Here is a 19,015-nt window from a genome sequence, read left to right on the forward strand (position 1 = left end):
GCTTTTAAATTCAACACTTTTTTCTAAAAACAGTAGGTACATACCATAAAGGATTTAAAGAAGGAAAAAAACCCCAAAGGAATTTTTATTATATAGAATATAAAAAGAAAAATTCTATGATCCCTTTAAGGATAAAACCCGATTACTTTATAAAGTAGAGAAGAAAATTTTTTTCCTTTTGATTTGAATTTAATATTTAAATTATATTATTCAATTTTTAATAATATATTTACTGCTACAATACTGAATTTGAGTATATTTTTGTCCATTTAATGCAAGTTTAAATTTTTTCATGCAATTTTTTTTACCATATTATTCTAGAGTCACATACAAATACCAGTTACAGAAATATATAGATAACATTTCCTTTCATGTTGTTGCAGTAAATTTTTCTATTCTTTCTATGCGCTCTTGTACATCATATATACACACATCGGAAAATATAACTTGACTTTAATACTCACTGTATACTAAATGTAACTCTATGTTGCAGTATTCTTGAATCTTTAATAAATAGTTTTGGAGTTTTTCCAAAATGAAGTGAATTGAAAATAACAAAACAAAAAAAAAAGGAAATAAATGCAACTAGAAAACACGCTATCAAAAAGGAAAATATTAAAGGATCAACATTGTAACACATGTTAACAAACACTTCGAACCAAAAGTACAAAATAAAAAACAAAAACACGAAACACTAAAAATGTAATGAGTAAGTGAAACAAAGCATAATAACAATAACGAAAAAAAAAAATATTTTAAAATAATAAGAGTAATAAGGCACACAAACAGATTTCAGAAACCGGAAACCATTAAGTGTAGACAAATAATATGCAATATTGTCCTGTCACCAAGTAGGTTTAACCCTCGTAATAACAATAATAATTTTTTATTGTTTTTATGGACCACAATATGCTCAATTTCATTATAAGTTCTTTCCACATTCATGAATAACACAGGCGTTTATACACGGAGAGAGAAAATATACAAAACAGGCTAAAAGGAAAAAAAATTTTATTATAAATAATTTTATTATTTAGTAAAAAGGAAAAATAAAAACTTTTTGAATTAAGATTTCTTGTCGCACACAAAGGCACATCCATATGTACCCTTTGGTATAGAAAAGGCTCTGGAAATAGTTGAAAAACTTTATAATGGAAAATGAAAACTTTTTTTAAAAAAAAAAAAGGATAACAATTATTATTTGAGTATTAAAGATTTTTCTTTACTAAAATTTTCTCTACAACCCTTAGTTACTTAAGTTAATTTTTTATTTTTTAATTAATTATATTTGCTATAGAGAAATACCGAAAATACTGCAACATTTTAATTCAAACAATGTGTTTGTTGTCATAAGAATTGAGAAATATTCGCTTTCACAACACAAAAAATTTTCTCTCCCCTATACTCCTGATAATAACTTGAATGCGCGCTCAAAAGTAGAGAGAATTTTATTATTTAATTATAAGTGTCATGTTAGTGTAGCATTTTATTATTATTATTATTATTATTATTTCTCTTTAACATGTCTTCCCAACATATTTTGAATCTCTCTTATTAAAACTCATTTGAGCTTAACAAAAAAAATAAAATTTAAATTAACATTACTTAACATTATAGAGTGTTGTACTTGAGACTGTCAAAACTATGTATATGTGTATGCATACTCTGTTAAAGTTACATACAAAAAAATTGCAATAGAATATTTAAGTATAAGTTGTCTTGTCTTTTTGCAATTTAGATTGATTTAAGAAGTTCAAGTGTCAAATAAAATAAATTTAATTACAAAAACGTAGAGAGTTTTTAAAACTAAAATTCATTACTTTTTATTTTGAACTTGTCGGGCGGTTAAGTAGTCCTAATATACGAAACTTTTTCTTAAATTCGAAGAGTTTATATTTTTTCCAACTAAGACAGTTTTGAAATTTAATTTTTCAATAAAATTTGGAAGACTATGTTGATAATGTTTAAATCTTAAAAATAATAAAAGAAGCATGAAGTTGTTTAAATAAGTGGAAGCCAATCGTATCTTTAATTCCTTGGAATAAGGACCGCAATTTACTATTATTATTATTAATAATTATAATTTACCGCAACTTAGACTTAAAAAGCTGATAGTATACTATAGCCAAAATAAGCGAGGACAATACAAATTTAGATGATTTAATCGCCAAACAACTTTCTTCAAGTATAGCATTTCAAATCACACAAATGCCTGTGATGTGACTTCAATTGAGCCTCGAATCCAAGTGTCCACACGCTCAATATCAAAACAATTGTCTTCACAATCAATATCAGCATTAAAAATCTGGTACTGATACTTTACATCCACCTTAAGTTTTGAGACTAATTGGTAAATAATATCGATTACTAATTTATTTTTCCTGAACATAATTCCCTTTCTAATATAATTCATGTTAGCGAATAAGAAACATCATTATTTGAGCAAATTATTGACCAACATCATTATTTGAGCAAATTTTGCCCAAAAAGTTTTGACAAAAAATTGAATTAATATTATAATGAAAATAAAGTTGGCCCATAATGTCTACGAGTCATTCATAATCTAAATTTTGTAAGAGAATTATTAAAAATTAACATAATATAATGTTAAAATTAACATCAATTAAAATTTCCGTAAACAAAAAAAAATTGTAACAGTTTTACTCTCACTTTTAATTTAAATTATTTTTATATTTAGAAAATTTTGAAGGATTTTAAGGATAATTAAGATTTTGTTTTTTCCTTGAATAAGGTGTGAGCTTAAAATTCCTGAAAATGATGGCAATCACGGATATTTTTAGAATTTAGCGTTTTGTTTTCATACAAAAACAAAAAAAAATTAATCAGGATAATTTCTTTAATTTACTAAGCACAACAGGATGAAAATTATTTCAAAGAGATTTTAATTATTTTATATTAAAAATTAATTATTATTAAAATTCACATTTAAAAAATAAATTTAATTATTTATTTTATTTGTTTAAGAATTAAAGTAGAATTTCAGGTTTGAATTATTTTTGAATTACAATGGTAAATTGAAGTTAATTACTTACATTGAATCTTAAAAGGTTGATCTTAATTTTGTAAAATCATAATTAAATCGAATTGATGTTGAAATAAATGGAAGAAACAAAATACTCTACTTGTATAATTTCCCTCATATAATTTACAATATTTCTGCATGTTCCCATTTTTTTTTTACTTTTTGTTTCTACTTTTTTCATGCTCTATTTAGAAATTTTTTAATCTTGCTCTTATTATTTTGTATTTTAATAGAATTCCGTAAAACAATTAGAATACATATAGAGAAAAAGAGATAAAAATATTGATTTTACCATTTGAAAACTCAAGATTTTGTTTAGAAAAACTCTAATATTACTTGAATATGGTAGGCCTTCCGAATATTTATGTGGTAACGCAGCATTTTGTCATAAAATGATTAACGTTGTTCGGCGGCATATAATCATACAGAAATTATATAAAAAAAAATAATTTACTTTCATAGGAAAATTACATAAAATTCCACTATTAGAGGATTTCTAAAACACTTTGTAATTTAGCGTACCGGTACGATTGTTGATCCGAATATTTTAAAATTTCTTCAAAATAAGAAAAATATTTAAAATTTGAATAACTTCTACTTGTAGTTTTCCATAACTACATTTAAATATTATCAAAAAATCATCAGGAATCTGGATTAATTGAAATCTGGATTATTTCCCACGGTATCTAATAATTACGAAGCTAATTCGTAATTATACTATTATGCAATTTTTCAGTGACAAGCATTAATCGGATCATAGAATGAAATTTTACCATTTTGCACACAGATTTGTTATCATTAATAATCATTGTGATTTATCCAAACGACAACAATTCTTCAACATGTAGCATTTTTACATTCCTTTAGATTTATAAATACTAACTGCATACAATGCTCTTTATCAGCGTTAATAAATTAATTTTCAAATAAATCATTAAGAATTTAACTGCTCTCAATGATCTATTTAGAAAAGGAAATTTCCAATATACAAAAACATATAAATTTTTTTTTTGTTTTCAAGTTTATCATTAAATGCATAAAAGTTTTTGTGTTAAAAAATAAGAGCTTAACAATTTAATCTACTCTCTTTTCTATTATTCTTATTTGAATCCTGTTTTACATCCTGTTCACATTTCCTATTGTTTCCCTATTATTGTTATTTCTATGCATATTTTATTTTTTAAAAATCCAAACTTTTATTTTTTTTTTTTTTTGAAAATTTTTCCAGAAAGATTAACTTTTCTCATGAAGTAGTCCAGGATATTTAACGAAACAATGAACAGAAAAAGTAAAAGAAAAAAAAAATTAAATAATTTTTGTTCATTTTGTTTTTTTTTTTATTTTTCATTTTGTTAATAAATTTTCCTTGAAATCTTATTTTCCATCCGATTTTGTTACCTGAGTAATGTTTTACTGAAAAAAATTTATTTTAGAAAAGTTAAATGGAGAATATATAGATTATTTTTAATGGGGGAGCAGATCATTTGTAACACTATAAAAAGAAATATGAGAAGTGGTTAGTCACTTTTAGTTATTTTGTTTTATTTTCAAGTCTCATGTCAAATAGTAAAGGATTTTCCTATATTAAATAAGGTAGGTACAAATAATATGCAAGATTGGAATTGTTTTAACAAGTGTCTGTTAAATTTTTTGTTAAGAAACTATTTTATCCTCTTAAGTTATTTGAACATATGGAAATGAAATTATATATTTTCGGCTATTGAAGCAAAATTTAATTTGCTAAAATTTTATCGAAATTTTAGTGCATCCAAACACTCTTTGAGAAATGCAAAAATAATTTGATTTTACATAAATTTTTCCACCAAAAATTTTTTTTTAAATTTTAATTAATTTGATAATGAAAACTCCAACATCACTTAATAACAGTAGACTGGAAGCAGTCAAGGCTCTTGCAAGTTGACGGAAGTATGCATTCACGGTTGTGGTACACTTTTATGGGCCATTATAATATAGCAGTAAATAAACGGACAGATGAGATGGCTAGAGGTGGCTCAGTCACAGATTTTTCCATAATGAAACGGCTTCATATTCCCATCAATACGGACATTATCTATTATGCGCCGATGGCAGGTGCAAAGCCTTACACGTTACACAACGAACAATTTGATGGAATGTACGGTTAGACTATTGGAAATAGACAAGAAAGGGACTATTTTTCACTTTCTCTACGAATATTCCAGTCTAACTGGGATCAGAGAATGGTCACTTGGGGTAAAGCAAGTTCAGTAGATTTGGAAGAGACATCGAAAATTAGCATTGGGAATTTGGTTAGATTCTTCAAGAGAACTTAGTTATTTAAATATTAAACCTGCAATCGTACAGCCAATAACAGGTAACCGTAGGGTAATGGTAGCAAAACGGCACATTTATTATGTTAACCAAACAGATTCCTTTTATCCTCTTCAGATTTTCTTAGTGAATCAATTTCTTTCACATTTCGTTTTTACTTAATTATTGTACATAAAGAAAGCACTAAAATCCTTAAAATAAATTCCATTTAAGACAAAACAAAAAACGAATAATCAAATAAATTTTATTTTTCACTGAAATCCGTTGAAATTCGGAAACGAGTGAAATGACAAAGAAATTAAAGAATTTAGAGAATAAATGAAAATTTGAAATCCGCATGCAATTTTCCTTATCATTTCCTTCAAATTTGTTTTTTTTTTTTCAGTTTTTATTTATTTTCCATGTTTTTTGCCTTTTCGTCTTTTCTTAAAATTTTCGCGAAGAAAAAAAACAAAATTATAATAAAAATCTTTATTTTTTGTATTAAAGGATAATTTTAAGGATCACTACTGGTTTCATTTTTTGATTTTTCATAGCAGCGCTTTCATTTTACTCCTTAATTACTTTGTTTCTTAGGCATTTTTAATTTTTTTGTTTTTTGAAGTTGACGCTACTTGCTTTTCATTTAATATCATTTTCTTTAATTTTTTTTTATAAAACTGTAAAAATATTTTCCTGTTTTCCTTCGTTTTTTTTTTTTGTTTTCTTATTAAAGGATAAAATCCGAAAAGATTTAACTGTGTTGCTTTTTATTTATTATGAACGTTTTTCTTGTTTTTCCTGTTTTTCTTGTTTTTTTTTTGTAAATTTAATTTAATGAGTAAATATTTTTAGTGAATAATTGGTTTGTTTTTGTATACCCATAAGAAAATGTTGTTTATTTTTTTGTGTGTTGAAAGCCCTCTAAGAGATTTTCTAAAACGGTGATGATAATCCTTTTTTTTTTCCAATTTAATTCTTAAATAAATTTTGTTATTCCCTTTTTTTTTGTGTTTTTGAAGAAGAAGAATTTAGAGAAATTTTGAGGTTATCCTTATTTAATATAACAGAAATTAAATAATCGAATTTTAACAACAACTGATTATAATAAAAGAATATTGTTAAATTCGGTTGTATGAATTAAAAATTTTGACCGAAAATGAAAATAGGGAAAGGAAATTTAATCAGTGAGTAATGAAAAACTTGATTACTAGCTAAATATTTAATTTTGATTTTAAAGAATACCAATTGTAGTATACTATGTAAGGGGGTTTTCAATTTTATTTGAAATTAATTAAAATTAGATCGCCAAAAGATTATTTACAATTAAATATAAAATTGATTTAATTGAGCCCAAAAATTATAATTGAAATTATTTACTAAGATTTTCAAGTTATGTACTCGTAGTTGTCTCAATAGAATCAACTGAAATTCCAGGAATATGACTAAAATTTATTAAGTTTATATATATTGAAAATTTTTATAACAAAGACATCATTTTCAACAATGCACTCAATTGGAAGTTTTTGAAATTTGTTTCTGAAGATTAAAGAAGAAAAATTGAAAATTAATGATTTCCTTGAATTGTAACTCTTTTCTAATTATGATTTTTAAATACTATAGCCAAATATTTCATGGAGTAAATTAGAAATTTAAAGTTCCAAATCTAATTTTAGAAAAAAATATACAGCTAAATTTACATAAGACACAATCAAATGACTTATTTTTAGTTGTCCCATATTTTTCAAAGAGAAATTTTTGTTCTAAGTTGCTCATATCAGAAATATGAATGAAGAGAAATAGGAAAATGCATAACAAGACCAGTATTCCATCCATCTTGTGTCAAAATTTTAAAACAAAAAATATTTTTGCGATTTTTGACATTTTTTTCTGACCTTATTTTCTAATATCAAAAACAAAATATCGCGTATCAAAAAAAAACGATTGTCCTTACAATATTTTAATGTCCTTCCAAATCCTAAACAAAAAAAAAATTATAAATTTTTGATTTCTCTGCTGTAACAGTTTGTCTTTTCCAGTTATTTTCATTTTGTGAAAAATTTTTTCCCCATCATATACACACTTTAAGATCTCAAAACTTCAAAACATTTCGTTAAATCCTCCTATAAAATTATGAAAATTTATTAAAGAATTTCTTAAGTATTTAATTGCTTATAACTTTTTTCAAAGTGAAATTTATTTTTAATTTAAAACTTCTTCTTCTTCTTCTTCTTCTTCAACTTCCTCAAGTTCTTCATTTTAAATACGAGAAATTAAATTTTTTGAAATTACTTGTGTTTTTCTTCTTAATAAATATGGTCTTAAAACACTATTCAAATTAAATTTAAATTAAAATATTTTTCTTAAATAAAAATTAGAAATTAAATTTAAATAAGATAAAACCGCAAAAACAAAATTATATATATATATTATATATATATATTCTTATTTAATTTTCGAATAAAATATATTTGTATTTCAAGGATTTTTAATTATATGTAAATGTTGTATAAGAAGGACGAAGGCTTTATTTGAATGAAATTCTCGAGAAATTTTGATAAAAAAATAAAAATAAACTTTTTAGTTTAAGATTGTGGTAAAATAAAATAATTAAGATTATTGATTACATCTTGACGTTCTTGCAATTATTTTGATTAATATTTACTTTTTTAAGTGAAATGGAAAATTATTCGAAATGAATAGTAGTTGTAACAAATATTCATTAGTAGTAAAATTTAATTTGACAAAAATATTACAATGCAATTATGAAGTATTTTAAAAAATCCGACTGCATTTTTTTTCGATCAACACTATTTTAGTATCAGAAATTTTAAAAGGCATTTTAATTTTTATTGTCTATGTTAGGCCTTTTCAGGCATCAGAGCATCACAGAGCTGTGTTGAAGGTGAGTTTAAAAAAAAAAATATTTTAAACTCAAATCATTTTTTTATGGGTAGCTATCAGTCATTATCACACTTGATATTTATCTCTTAATATATTAACTTCTCGCAGTTTATAACAGCTTTTCTTCTTCATTTATCATAAAAATCATCCATACTAGACTATAACATCAGTAAAATGTTTATGTATTTATCGGAATACCTTTTGTGCCAAATATTTTTTTCAGCACAATTTAAGATTAAAAAAATGTTTGCAGAAAAAATTAGAACTTGAAAAAAACTTTCAATAATTTGTGACATAGCACTGTTAGTTTCATTTTGAAGAGCAACGGGATATTATAAACTATTTTTGGCTACTACTGGTGTTTTGAACTAATTGCCAAAATAGCACGGTTTTCGAAAATTTACTTTTATTTCTGAATTACGACTACAACACGACAGAAATAAATTTACCAAATTTTTTACATTTTCTGGCAACAACAATATAAAATTTGTGAGATGGTTGTGAAAACATTGTTGAAAAGTATTTCGTAATCGAATCGAAAAAACTCACATTTATGCAATTTAATAGCATTAATTTAATTTTAACTAAACACAATAAAATATAATTTTTTTTATTTTTCAGATATACAATAGAACCTAAAAATATGCTGAAATTTGAATACAAGAGCAAATATACTAGAGAAACGAATTAATATTTCTATAATATTTTTAAAAAATAAAATAAAATTAATAATGGAAAATATTTTAAAATTTTATAAAAAAATTTAATTTCAAATGATAAAAATTTTATATTTAAATAGTAAAAATGATAACTTTAATAGAAAACGGCTGAATAAATTTTAATATTAATTCTTATTTAAATAATTATTTCAATAAAAATAAATAAAATAAAAGTGTTTAATAAAAATTAATTTTTTACGTTCTTATTTATTATTTAGTGTTTTTTGGTTTTTCAAGAAATTATGAATAAAATAATTTAGCATTTTTGACAAGAACAACTGCATACCGCGCCAAAGTTAACTTTTTTACAATACTAAAATTTATAAAATTAATTTTAAATAAATTGCTTTTTTTTTCTAAATTTTAAGAAATAAAATATTACAAAATCTAATATTGAAATTTTAGCAAAAACTTAGTCAAAGTCAAAGTTAACAGAAATAGAAAAGATTAAATTGAATTAAAATTTAATATTTCTTTTTATTTTGTAATTAAATAATTTTGTAAATTACGAGTATTAATAAAAAAAAACTACTTATAAACCCGTGAAATAGTTGAATTATTTCGATTTCTTTAAAATTTATTTTGTACATTATTTTTTTGAAATTATTACAAATTTGTGGTAACACTTAATGTTAACAGTCTAGTGGAAAACAAATCTACTACATAAAAATATTAAAATTTTCTTTTTTTTTAAATGCCAAAATTATAACCTCAAAAATTTCATTTAATGAAAAAATATTGTAATATTACAGTTATAAATAAATATAAAATGCTTATTAAAAATAAAAATTTTATTTAAGAGAAAAAGAGAAGAGAGAGAGAGAGAGAGAAACGGAACGATAAAAGTGAAAATTAAAATTAAAAAAAATTTTGCTTACATTAGCGTCAGCTGTCAAATACGAAAATTGACGCAATGGACATTAATAAAAATTTTGGTAGATGACCAAAAATTTTTATCATTTAAATTCAGAAACAAAAAAAAAATTAAATTTAAAAAAAATAATAATATTTGAAATAATTAAATAAAATTAAAATAAAAATCAGAAAAATGGTTTAAAAAATTAGAAAAAAAAAAATTAAATAAATAAATATCAAATAAATAATTAATTAATAAATAAAATTTAAAATTAAAAAAAAAAAAATATTAAAGAAAAAAAATAAGATTTCAAAAGCTACCATTAAATGAAAAATGTTCTCCAATGGAAACTTTTTAATTATTCTTCTTGTTTTAAATCAAACGAGTTTAATACTATTATCAATAGCTGAACCTAGTACAAATAGTTCTTTATTATTTATAAATAAAGAGAGAAATCAACAAAATTTTTCTTATTTACAACAAGAGAATAAACAAGATCAGCAACAACAACAATTAAAATTAAAACAGTACCAAAAATACTCTAATTATAAAAATGATATTAAAAAATCAAATTTATCATCAACAACGGCTAATACTACAGCTACAACTACAAATTCACCTATATTATTATCATCATCAATATCTTTATCATCAACATTCTCATCATTATCACCATCATTATCATCATCAACAACAACAACAACAACAACAACAGATAAAAGAGAAATTATAAATAAAGTTTTTTCAAAAAATATTTTAAAAGAAAATCATAATAATAATAATAGTAATTTTAATAATAATAATAAAAATGTCATCAATAATATTCAACATACTAATACAACGAGAAAATCAACAACAACAACAATATCACCATCTACTGTTAAACAACAGAAATATAATGATGATGATATTTCAGTGGAAAAAACTATTGAAGATTTATCAAGTATTGAAACTTTGTCTTTTGAAAAAAGGGGTGATTCAAAATCAAAATTATCAAAATTATCTTTAGAATCAGTACCATTACCATCTTTAACATCATCATCAAATTCTGAATCATCATCATCATCATTACCATCAGAATTGCCTGGATCATCAATAAAATTATCAAGGCAATTACATCATCAAGATAGAAAATTATTACGTAATCAACAATTACCATCACCACAATTATCAAATATTAATGAATTACCAATATTTCCGGAACGTAGTGATGCTGTTTATTTTATTGTTGCAATAATGGGTGGTGCAAAAACATGGAGTCGTATTATGGCAAGAACATTATTAGAAATGGGACCACCATTTGGTAGTCCAATGGGTCCACCATTAAGACCATTATATGTTGATTTACCAGCTAGTGGAGGGTAAGTTTAGAAATTTTTTTTTTTTTCATATTGTATAAATTATATAATTCTATTATCATTAATTTGAGTAAGAAGAAAATTAAAAGATCCATGATTATTTCAATTTTAACAATTATAATAACTTTTATTTTATAATCGGCCCGGTATTAAGACATTCCTTAATAAACCAATTTAACATAAGTGAAATTTAAAAAATTAATTCGAGAAATTCAAAAAGAGAAAATTACTTTCACATGTAGGCACTTTAATTAACAAATTCGCTTCCTTAAATACACTCTTATATTAATTCAGATACCCTTGCGTGTATAACACAAATTTTAAGAACAAAACCTCTTAAAATCTCAATTTTACAATATTTTCTACCTTTAACAAAATTTCATGTCCATGCAATTTATTGTTATAAAACAAGTATAAGGAAAAATTAAAAAAAAAATTTCTGATACACGTGCAAATATTTGCAGTGTATTCCAATAAATTTTGTATAATTTTCAATGGATTATGGAATTTTTGTGTCGCATGTTAATACAAATGTGTTTATGTTATGTATCCGCGCTGAAATTGGTTAAGGAAACAGAAATGAATTTCTTTTTAGCACTTTTCCAAAAAATTTTTTGAAAAAAGTGCTTATTAGTTTCACTCTGTCCGTCCGTCCGTCCGTCCGTCCGTCCGTCCGTCCGTCCGTCTGTCCGTGTGTCTGTTTACAAAACTTCTACACCTTTGAAGATAGAAAGCTGAAATTTAATACGTACATAGATCTTCACTAGAAACTTATTTCCGTAGAACAAAATTTTTACCTATCTCCCCCCCTCTAGAAGTTATACCCCCCCAAAACCCTAAAAATGGCCTTTTTTAAATATTTGTTGCAATGAAACCATAAGCATTTTTGAAATTTTGCAAACGCAGAAAGGCAGTGGCTTGCTTCCCCTTGCGCGGTATACTATAGTTCAACTTAAGAAAAACAAAATGGCCGCTCAAATTTACCGTTATTTAAAGTCCTTTTTTTCCAAATTTTTGATGTCGTTTTTCTTCTAGACCCCAGACTGTAGAAGCTTGAACTTTTAGGAGCTTTTAGATATTAATAAATAATTCATTTTGTTGGAAGAAAATTTTTTTCCATCTCCACCCCCTCTCAAGTTATTACCTCTTGAAATTCGTAAAATTTGAATTTTTGACACCTTATATTTCCGAAACCGCAAGCTTTTCCAAATTTTTATAAACGCAAAAAGCTAACGGTAAATTCCGTAAAATTAAAAAATATAATTATTTTTCTTAACTCACACAATTAACCCTTAAAATCGAGCATTATATTAACCCCTTTTTATATTAATTTTTGCTTTATTTCAAAGACTGCATACATGCGTCATCCTAAATATATGCAATCCTAGAAATAGTTTTGTATATGAATGAAAATAATTTTAATAGTGTGATAGCTATACATAGACTGTATTTAAAAGCAGAATTTTCACTTGTTGAAGGGAAAAGTGCTACAATACAAACCATTGGTTTGACCCAACTTTATTTATTTTGTTTCTGCTCTCATTTCCGCTTTGTTAATTTTAATTATGTTTTTCGGTTACCTTATTTCACTGGTATGTTGTTTTTCTTGTTGATTTTTAATCATTCAGTAATTTTTTTTCTTTTTTTTTGGAATATGTAAACATTCTGTAGCAGTATAAGTCAGAGTGTAACTATTCGGTAAATTGAAAAACGAAATCAATTGTTTTTTACCCGGTTTTATGGAGAATGACATTATTTATTATTTAAAAGATTACATGTAAAATTTCGTGTTCATTGGTATATTGAGTACTACATAAATATTGGAGCTTGTACTTTCATTTGTCTTAAATTTTAAATGATAATGTTCGATGGAGGAAATTTTGAAAAGAAAAAATAAAGGAATGAAATTTACATGTCCTTTTTTTAAAATTATATTTTTTTTTCTCTGATTTTTAAGGCAAATAATTTACGTAAATAATTATTTATCTATCTGTAAATACAACTATGTTATTCTAAAGTTCTATTCAAAACAGTATTGTTGGTCAACAGCTTCGAAGCTATTATGGATATTTGTCAGGCAGAATTTAATTTTCTATAATCATGCAATACTATTCTTAATGGTCCGAGTTCTCCCTCCTTCTTTCACGAATTGTTTCCTTCTAAAAAAAACTCTAAGGAATCAGTTTCGAGGAGCTTAAAAGTAGTTCTGACCCACCCAGTATAGTCGAAATTTTGCTTTATGTTGAAAGTACAATCTTTTACTGCGAGTAATGTAAATAAATTGTCATTAAAAGACTATTTAAATGTGAAAATTGAAACAAATTATTTTCTTATTATTAAAAAATTCTATGCAGATGATATAGAAAAGGTAGTCCCACCAGTATCCTATCGAATGAACAAATTCTCATTAAAATTCTTGGAAATTAATGTTATTTCAGTTTTCATTCGAATTTAGAAATTAAAATTCCGATATTTTTTTCTATAAAATAATTATCTAGTCCCATTGAAATCAAATACAGTGCTGCTTAATTAAACTTTTCACTTTTATTATTTCCAGTGTTTCACTGTGAACATTTTTTGTATCAGCATTCTATATTTCTTATTCTACAATAGAGTCATCATCGAATTGTTCAATAACGAAAAAACAAAGTTTTTTACTTCAATTATTATTTGCATTCCAGGTGAATGAATTGCAATGAAAAAATTTTTATTTGTTGTTCCTTGTCTTTTTATTATTACCAAAAGGAAAATTATGAAAATTTTATAATATGGAAAATATATAAGCAAGTATAAATATTGTGTTACGTCCGTATGCGAAAAATCAAATGAAATTTACGTATTCTTGAGCAAACACTTGCGGATTATTATATAATTTCGGAGTGTGTCAATAAATATACTAAATACATTTTCATACACAGTAATAGTGTTTTGTACATCAAAAAGAAAAGAAAATGAAAAGTGAGACAATAAGGCTTACATATATTGAATGCTAAGGATATTTTATCCTTTAATTTATTAATCATAAAGAATTTATTTTTAAATTGAAATTAATAAATTTTTTGCAAAAGTATTTATTGAATGTTTTTAAGCCAAAAATTATTTTTTACTTTTTTAATAAGGACCATTTTTTCTACCGTTTTAATTTAATCCTTGAAAATTAAAACTTCATACAATAAGAATAGAAATATGAATATAAAAGCACAATGAATATGAAATAAAAATTAGTACGTGTTTTTACCTTTTTTTCACTCTTTCGTAAATAATTTCGTAAGACTTAAGTTTTGTGTCATAAAACAGAGGCAGCGAAGCAGTTCGACATGATACAAATACGATTTAATAACAATTGCTTCCTTTCGTTCAATTTTGTCATGTTTCATTGAAAATTTGCGATAAACAAAATTTCAATCACCCTGTGTATCGTGCATCATATATTTTTGTGTATATCTACTGGAGAATTAATCAAAAAATAAAAAGAAATTAGGGAAAAAAAAGTTTATGTTAAAATCATTTTGGCAGGAGCATTCAGAAGCGTTTAGGGAAATCCAGGGGATTATTTTGCATTAAAATTTTTCTTTTTCATCATCAAAATATTTTTCAAATTTTCTGTTCTGAGAACTTTAAGTACCAATAATATTAAAAATTTAAAACTTTTAACAATTTTTTGATTTTTAATTTTATCAAAGATTGTCTTTGATTAAACACATTTTAACAAAAAAAAAATCCACAAAAGAAAATTTTAGAACCCTCACGGTGCCTTAATAAATTTTTAAATATTTTATAGTTAACATTTTAAAAATTTATTTTCTTAAATTTATTTTTCAATTTTTAATTAATATTTACAGATTTTACCACGACTTATAAAATCCTTTTTGCCTTAAAAAAGGCAATCCAAAAGAATTTTTAATTTTAATTATAATTTTTGGCCCAAAATCACAACATTCATTTTTTAAGCTTTTGTGTACTTTGATACCTGAAATTTTTAATAAGAGAAAAGAAACCTTAAAAAGATCTGAAGAGTAAACATCAATTTTAATAACTACAATTAAAAAAGAAAACAAGGGAAGAACCAATCCTTGAATTTAAGGTTTAACGAATTTTAGACTTGAAAATATTGAATTAATTCCCTTAAATGATAAAACATTCCGTTTTTTGGCAATCAAAATTATTATATAGACAGAGATCAAATGAAACAAAACAACATTACATCAAAAATTATCCTATTATTAATATGTACCATTGCCTACTTTTAGGAACCAAATAAGAACCAATGGTATATTTAAGTATAATAAGAAGTGTTATAAGATCCAATGGTTATGTAAGATGAAAAAACGGAATTAATAGAAGTAATTACGATTTTTTTCGCTGAAGAAAAATTAAGAACAAATTCTGAAAATTAAAAATTCTCAGATGTTTATAAGAAAATTTGTTTAATAATCTAAAAGAAACCATGAAGCGTTTAATCTTAAGGTATCAGCTACATTTATAGATTGTAGATTCCAAGGGAACTGAGTGGGGCAGAGATAACCCACTCGGGTACAGCGCGAATCCGGCTACTGTTTACCCATATCAACTATGCGGAGAATCCGCTAGTGCACGCCGAAAGAAGCACCTCCGAATGATGGCACCCTTTCGTGCCCCACCAGTGAAGACCCCATTCTGTGGTATCAGCTAACAATTTATAAATTCAATAGTAAAATAAATTGTTCATCGAACGCTTACTAAATTAATATTTATTAAATGTGTTAACTATGTGTTAAGTACTTGGGAGAGTTTGTAGTCTTAAAAACAAAATTCTTAAAAATTTGTATGTAATTTTTCAAAGTGTGATTCTTTAGCCCACTTAAATATTGTAAAAATATTACACTGGGTGGTCTTAAATTAAAACATGAAAAATCGAAAAGCTCAATTTACAATTCTGTACTCTTAATCACAGTATGTGAAAGAGTGAATTATTCTAGTAAATTTTTTAGGGCATTTAGATGCCCAGTTGTTATTTTGCACAATAATAAACTCAACATTTTCTTTAAATTCAAATAATTCAAAATTTTCACTTTAAAAATTTAATATTTTTGTTTACAATGTAATATTTCTAATTGAAATAGTAACCCTTCCCTTATTAAATAAAGGAGATTAAATAAGAAAACCTAACAAAGAAATGAAAAACAAGGAAAAAATAATTTTTAACAAAAAAACTGAAAAATATTTTCATCTGGTTTAATGCCAGATTCGTAAATTTCGTATACATTCTAAGTAGTTGTACATGAATTCTATGAGTTTGTATATATTGTGGGTTATTTTTGTAACATTTTATAATTTTTTGAGTTAAAATTACTGGTTCAACTCACACTGGTGGGTTGGTTTTGCTAAAAATTTTCTTGTGTTTTTTACCAGTCTTTTGCTGGTTTTTCTTTAATTGTTATTTAATGGTACAATAATTTTACGAGAATTTTTTTTGTTTCTGGTTTTTGCTTTGTTTTTTTTATTTTTTTGTTTTTATATGATTGATATAGAATAATTTTTGGGTATATTTTTTTGGCCGGACAAAAATAACCGGATGAAAATTTCAATATTTTTTATTTGTTATTGTTTTTGTAGTTATTATCCTTGTTATAAATACTGAAAAAAAAAACACAATTCTTTTCAGTAACGTAAAATGAAAAATAATTTAATGTGGTCAGCACATTATCGACCGCAAATAGTGTTGTATTTTTCAATTAGCGATCAGGTGTTGTACAAGATTATGAAAATGTATTTTAAACACTTCTTTCTAGCTTTAAGGAATTTAGTTAGCTTTCATCAGATAATTCACCCAGAAAAATGGAAATTTGATTTTAAGAAAGGATGCATAATGCTAGTTGAATTCCCTAAAAAATTCCAAAGTTAGGTTCCGGTGTTAAAGCAGAACTCAAATGTTTAAATTAAAAAAATTACTTAATTTAAAAAAATTACTTCAACTATAATTTCTTAGATATGGTGAAAAATGTGAAAATAACCCCTAAAATGGAAGTTAGATATCCGAGTCTTGATATTCCCAAAAAAAAAATTTATTAGTTCGATATTTTAATATCAAAAATTTGAAATATTAATACCGGTTTAAAGAATATCAAGAATTGAAATATTGATTGATTATTTCTCTATATTTGATGAGCACAAATGTAAATTCAATCTGTAGTAAAAGTTCAGTTGTTGATCCCTGATTTCTGCAAAAATCATGTATGTCAGATGACGCTTACATATGAAATGTTTTACCCAATATTTTCAAAAATGTAAAATCATCTCATCGTAAAGGTGAAGTTTTTGAGAAACCAACAGACTAATATCACACTAACAATAGTTTGTTTATGCGCTTCTCTACCATAGAGAAGTGGATTTCTCGCCATTTGAAATTTGATGCTGTCACACGACTTCTCTTATTACTCGTATATGCAATACGGTTAGTAATTCCATTATAATTTTCATCTGTTCTAAATAAGTAATTCGTTTTTTGTTTGTTTCATTTGAAAAGAAAGAAAGTTGAAAATTTGTAATTAAAGTTGACGATGCAAAAATTCTGTTCTTTTTTTTTTGTTTTGGTTTAAACTTACCAACAATGCTTTATTTTCTTCTTTTATAATACAAAATGAAATTTAGAATACAATTATAACTGAATTACATTATCAAAATGAATACAAGAGAAAAAAAAAAATGAAATTAAATTTTTCGAAGAATTGATTTTCAAAGTTGATTAAATTTCATGAATAATATACTTGAAATGGTAGTCCTAATTAGATTCTTCTCGAATATAAAATGAAAAAAAAACAGAACCATTGAATACAATGTTGTATTGAGTGGTGAAAATTTATTTATGTTAAGAAGGATTTAATTGTCCAATATAAATTTGTAAAATTTTTGAGTTAATTTTTGTTTTTGCTTTTTTTATAGGGGAATAGCAATTGAAATTTACGTAATTTTGAAAAAAGGATATACGGAAAAAAATTATTATCTTGTGTTGTATAAGTAAATTTTGTAATGCAAAACTGAGTTCCTGTATCTGTTATGGGTACGATTTTTAAAAGAATTGTGTAATGAACTTATTCATGGAAAGATTATTATATAAGATTTTTAATTTAAACGCCTACACTATTTTGAGGGAAATTGAAAATTTGCTTGATTCTAAAAATATGTAAAAGCGATTTTAGATTTATAGATTGTAATATTTAAGATAGAACTAATAATGTACAAAGTTGAATCTATTAAAAATAAACTAAATTATAACAAAAGCAATTATATTGAAAATTTTGCATACTGTAGTGAGCTTTAGGATTATGAGAGTTTTAATGAAATTCAATAAAAAATACACAGCATAAACTCAAAATTATATTTGAAATCAAAGACGCAAACCAGTAAAAATATTTTTCAAAATTGCTTTTATTATCTTTGTTATAAATACAGAAAAACACAATATTGTTTTCAGTAATGCAATGGCAAATAGTGTCGATTTTCTGGTTTGGCATATTCAATAGATTTCTTTTCTCTTTCGACATTTTGTTTACAAATATGCTCTTTAATTTTAATAATTTGAAAAGTAAAAATTTTGTTTCGAAAAATTAAAACTACAATAACAAATTATTAATTAAGTTAAAAAAATTTCAGCCATTTTATTCTAATATTTCTATATGATTTGTCTATTCTTTTAAAATTCAAATATTTTTCGGAATAAAATGGTTGTTTACAAATATTCGCGCACAATTTATTTCAGTAAATGGTCAGATTTAGATTCAATATATTGAATCTTCAATATATATAAAACTTCAATATATTGTAAAAGATTTTAATATTTAAATATAATTTGTTTTAATTCTTTCTA

General features: G+C 24.5%; 1 protein-coding gene across 1 annotated transcript in view; it reads left to right on the plus strand.

The window, feature by feature from the left end:
* LOC129610038 (putative uncharacterized protein DDB_G0277255) overlaps nt 1-19,015 on the plus strand; it is a 183,390-nt gene that overhangs the window by 124,077 nt on the left and 40,298 nt on the right. The window contains exon 4 of the mRNA XM_055522355.1: nt 8,858-11,172. Coding sequence (XP_055378330.1) covers nt 10,145-11,172 — 1,028 coding nt within the window. The 5' untranslated portion in view covers nt 8,858-10,144. The remainder of the gene's footprint in view (nt 1-8,857; nt 11,173-19,015) is intronic.

This window comes from Condylostylus longicornis, unplaced genomic scaffold (genome assembly GCF_029603195.1).
Source record: "Condylostylus longicornis isolate FDR11 unplaced genomic scaffold, ASM2960319v2 ptg000043l, whole genome shotgun sequence".
NCBI classification, from domain to species: Eukaryota; Metazoa; Arthropoda; class Insecta; order Diptera; family Dolichopodidae; genus Condylostylus; species Condylostylus longicornis.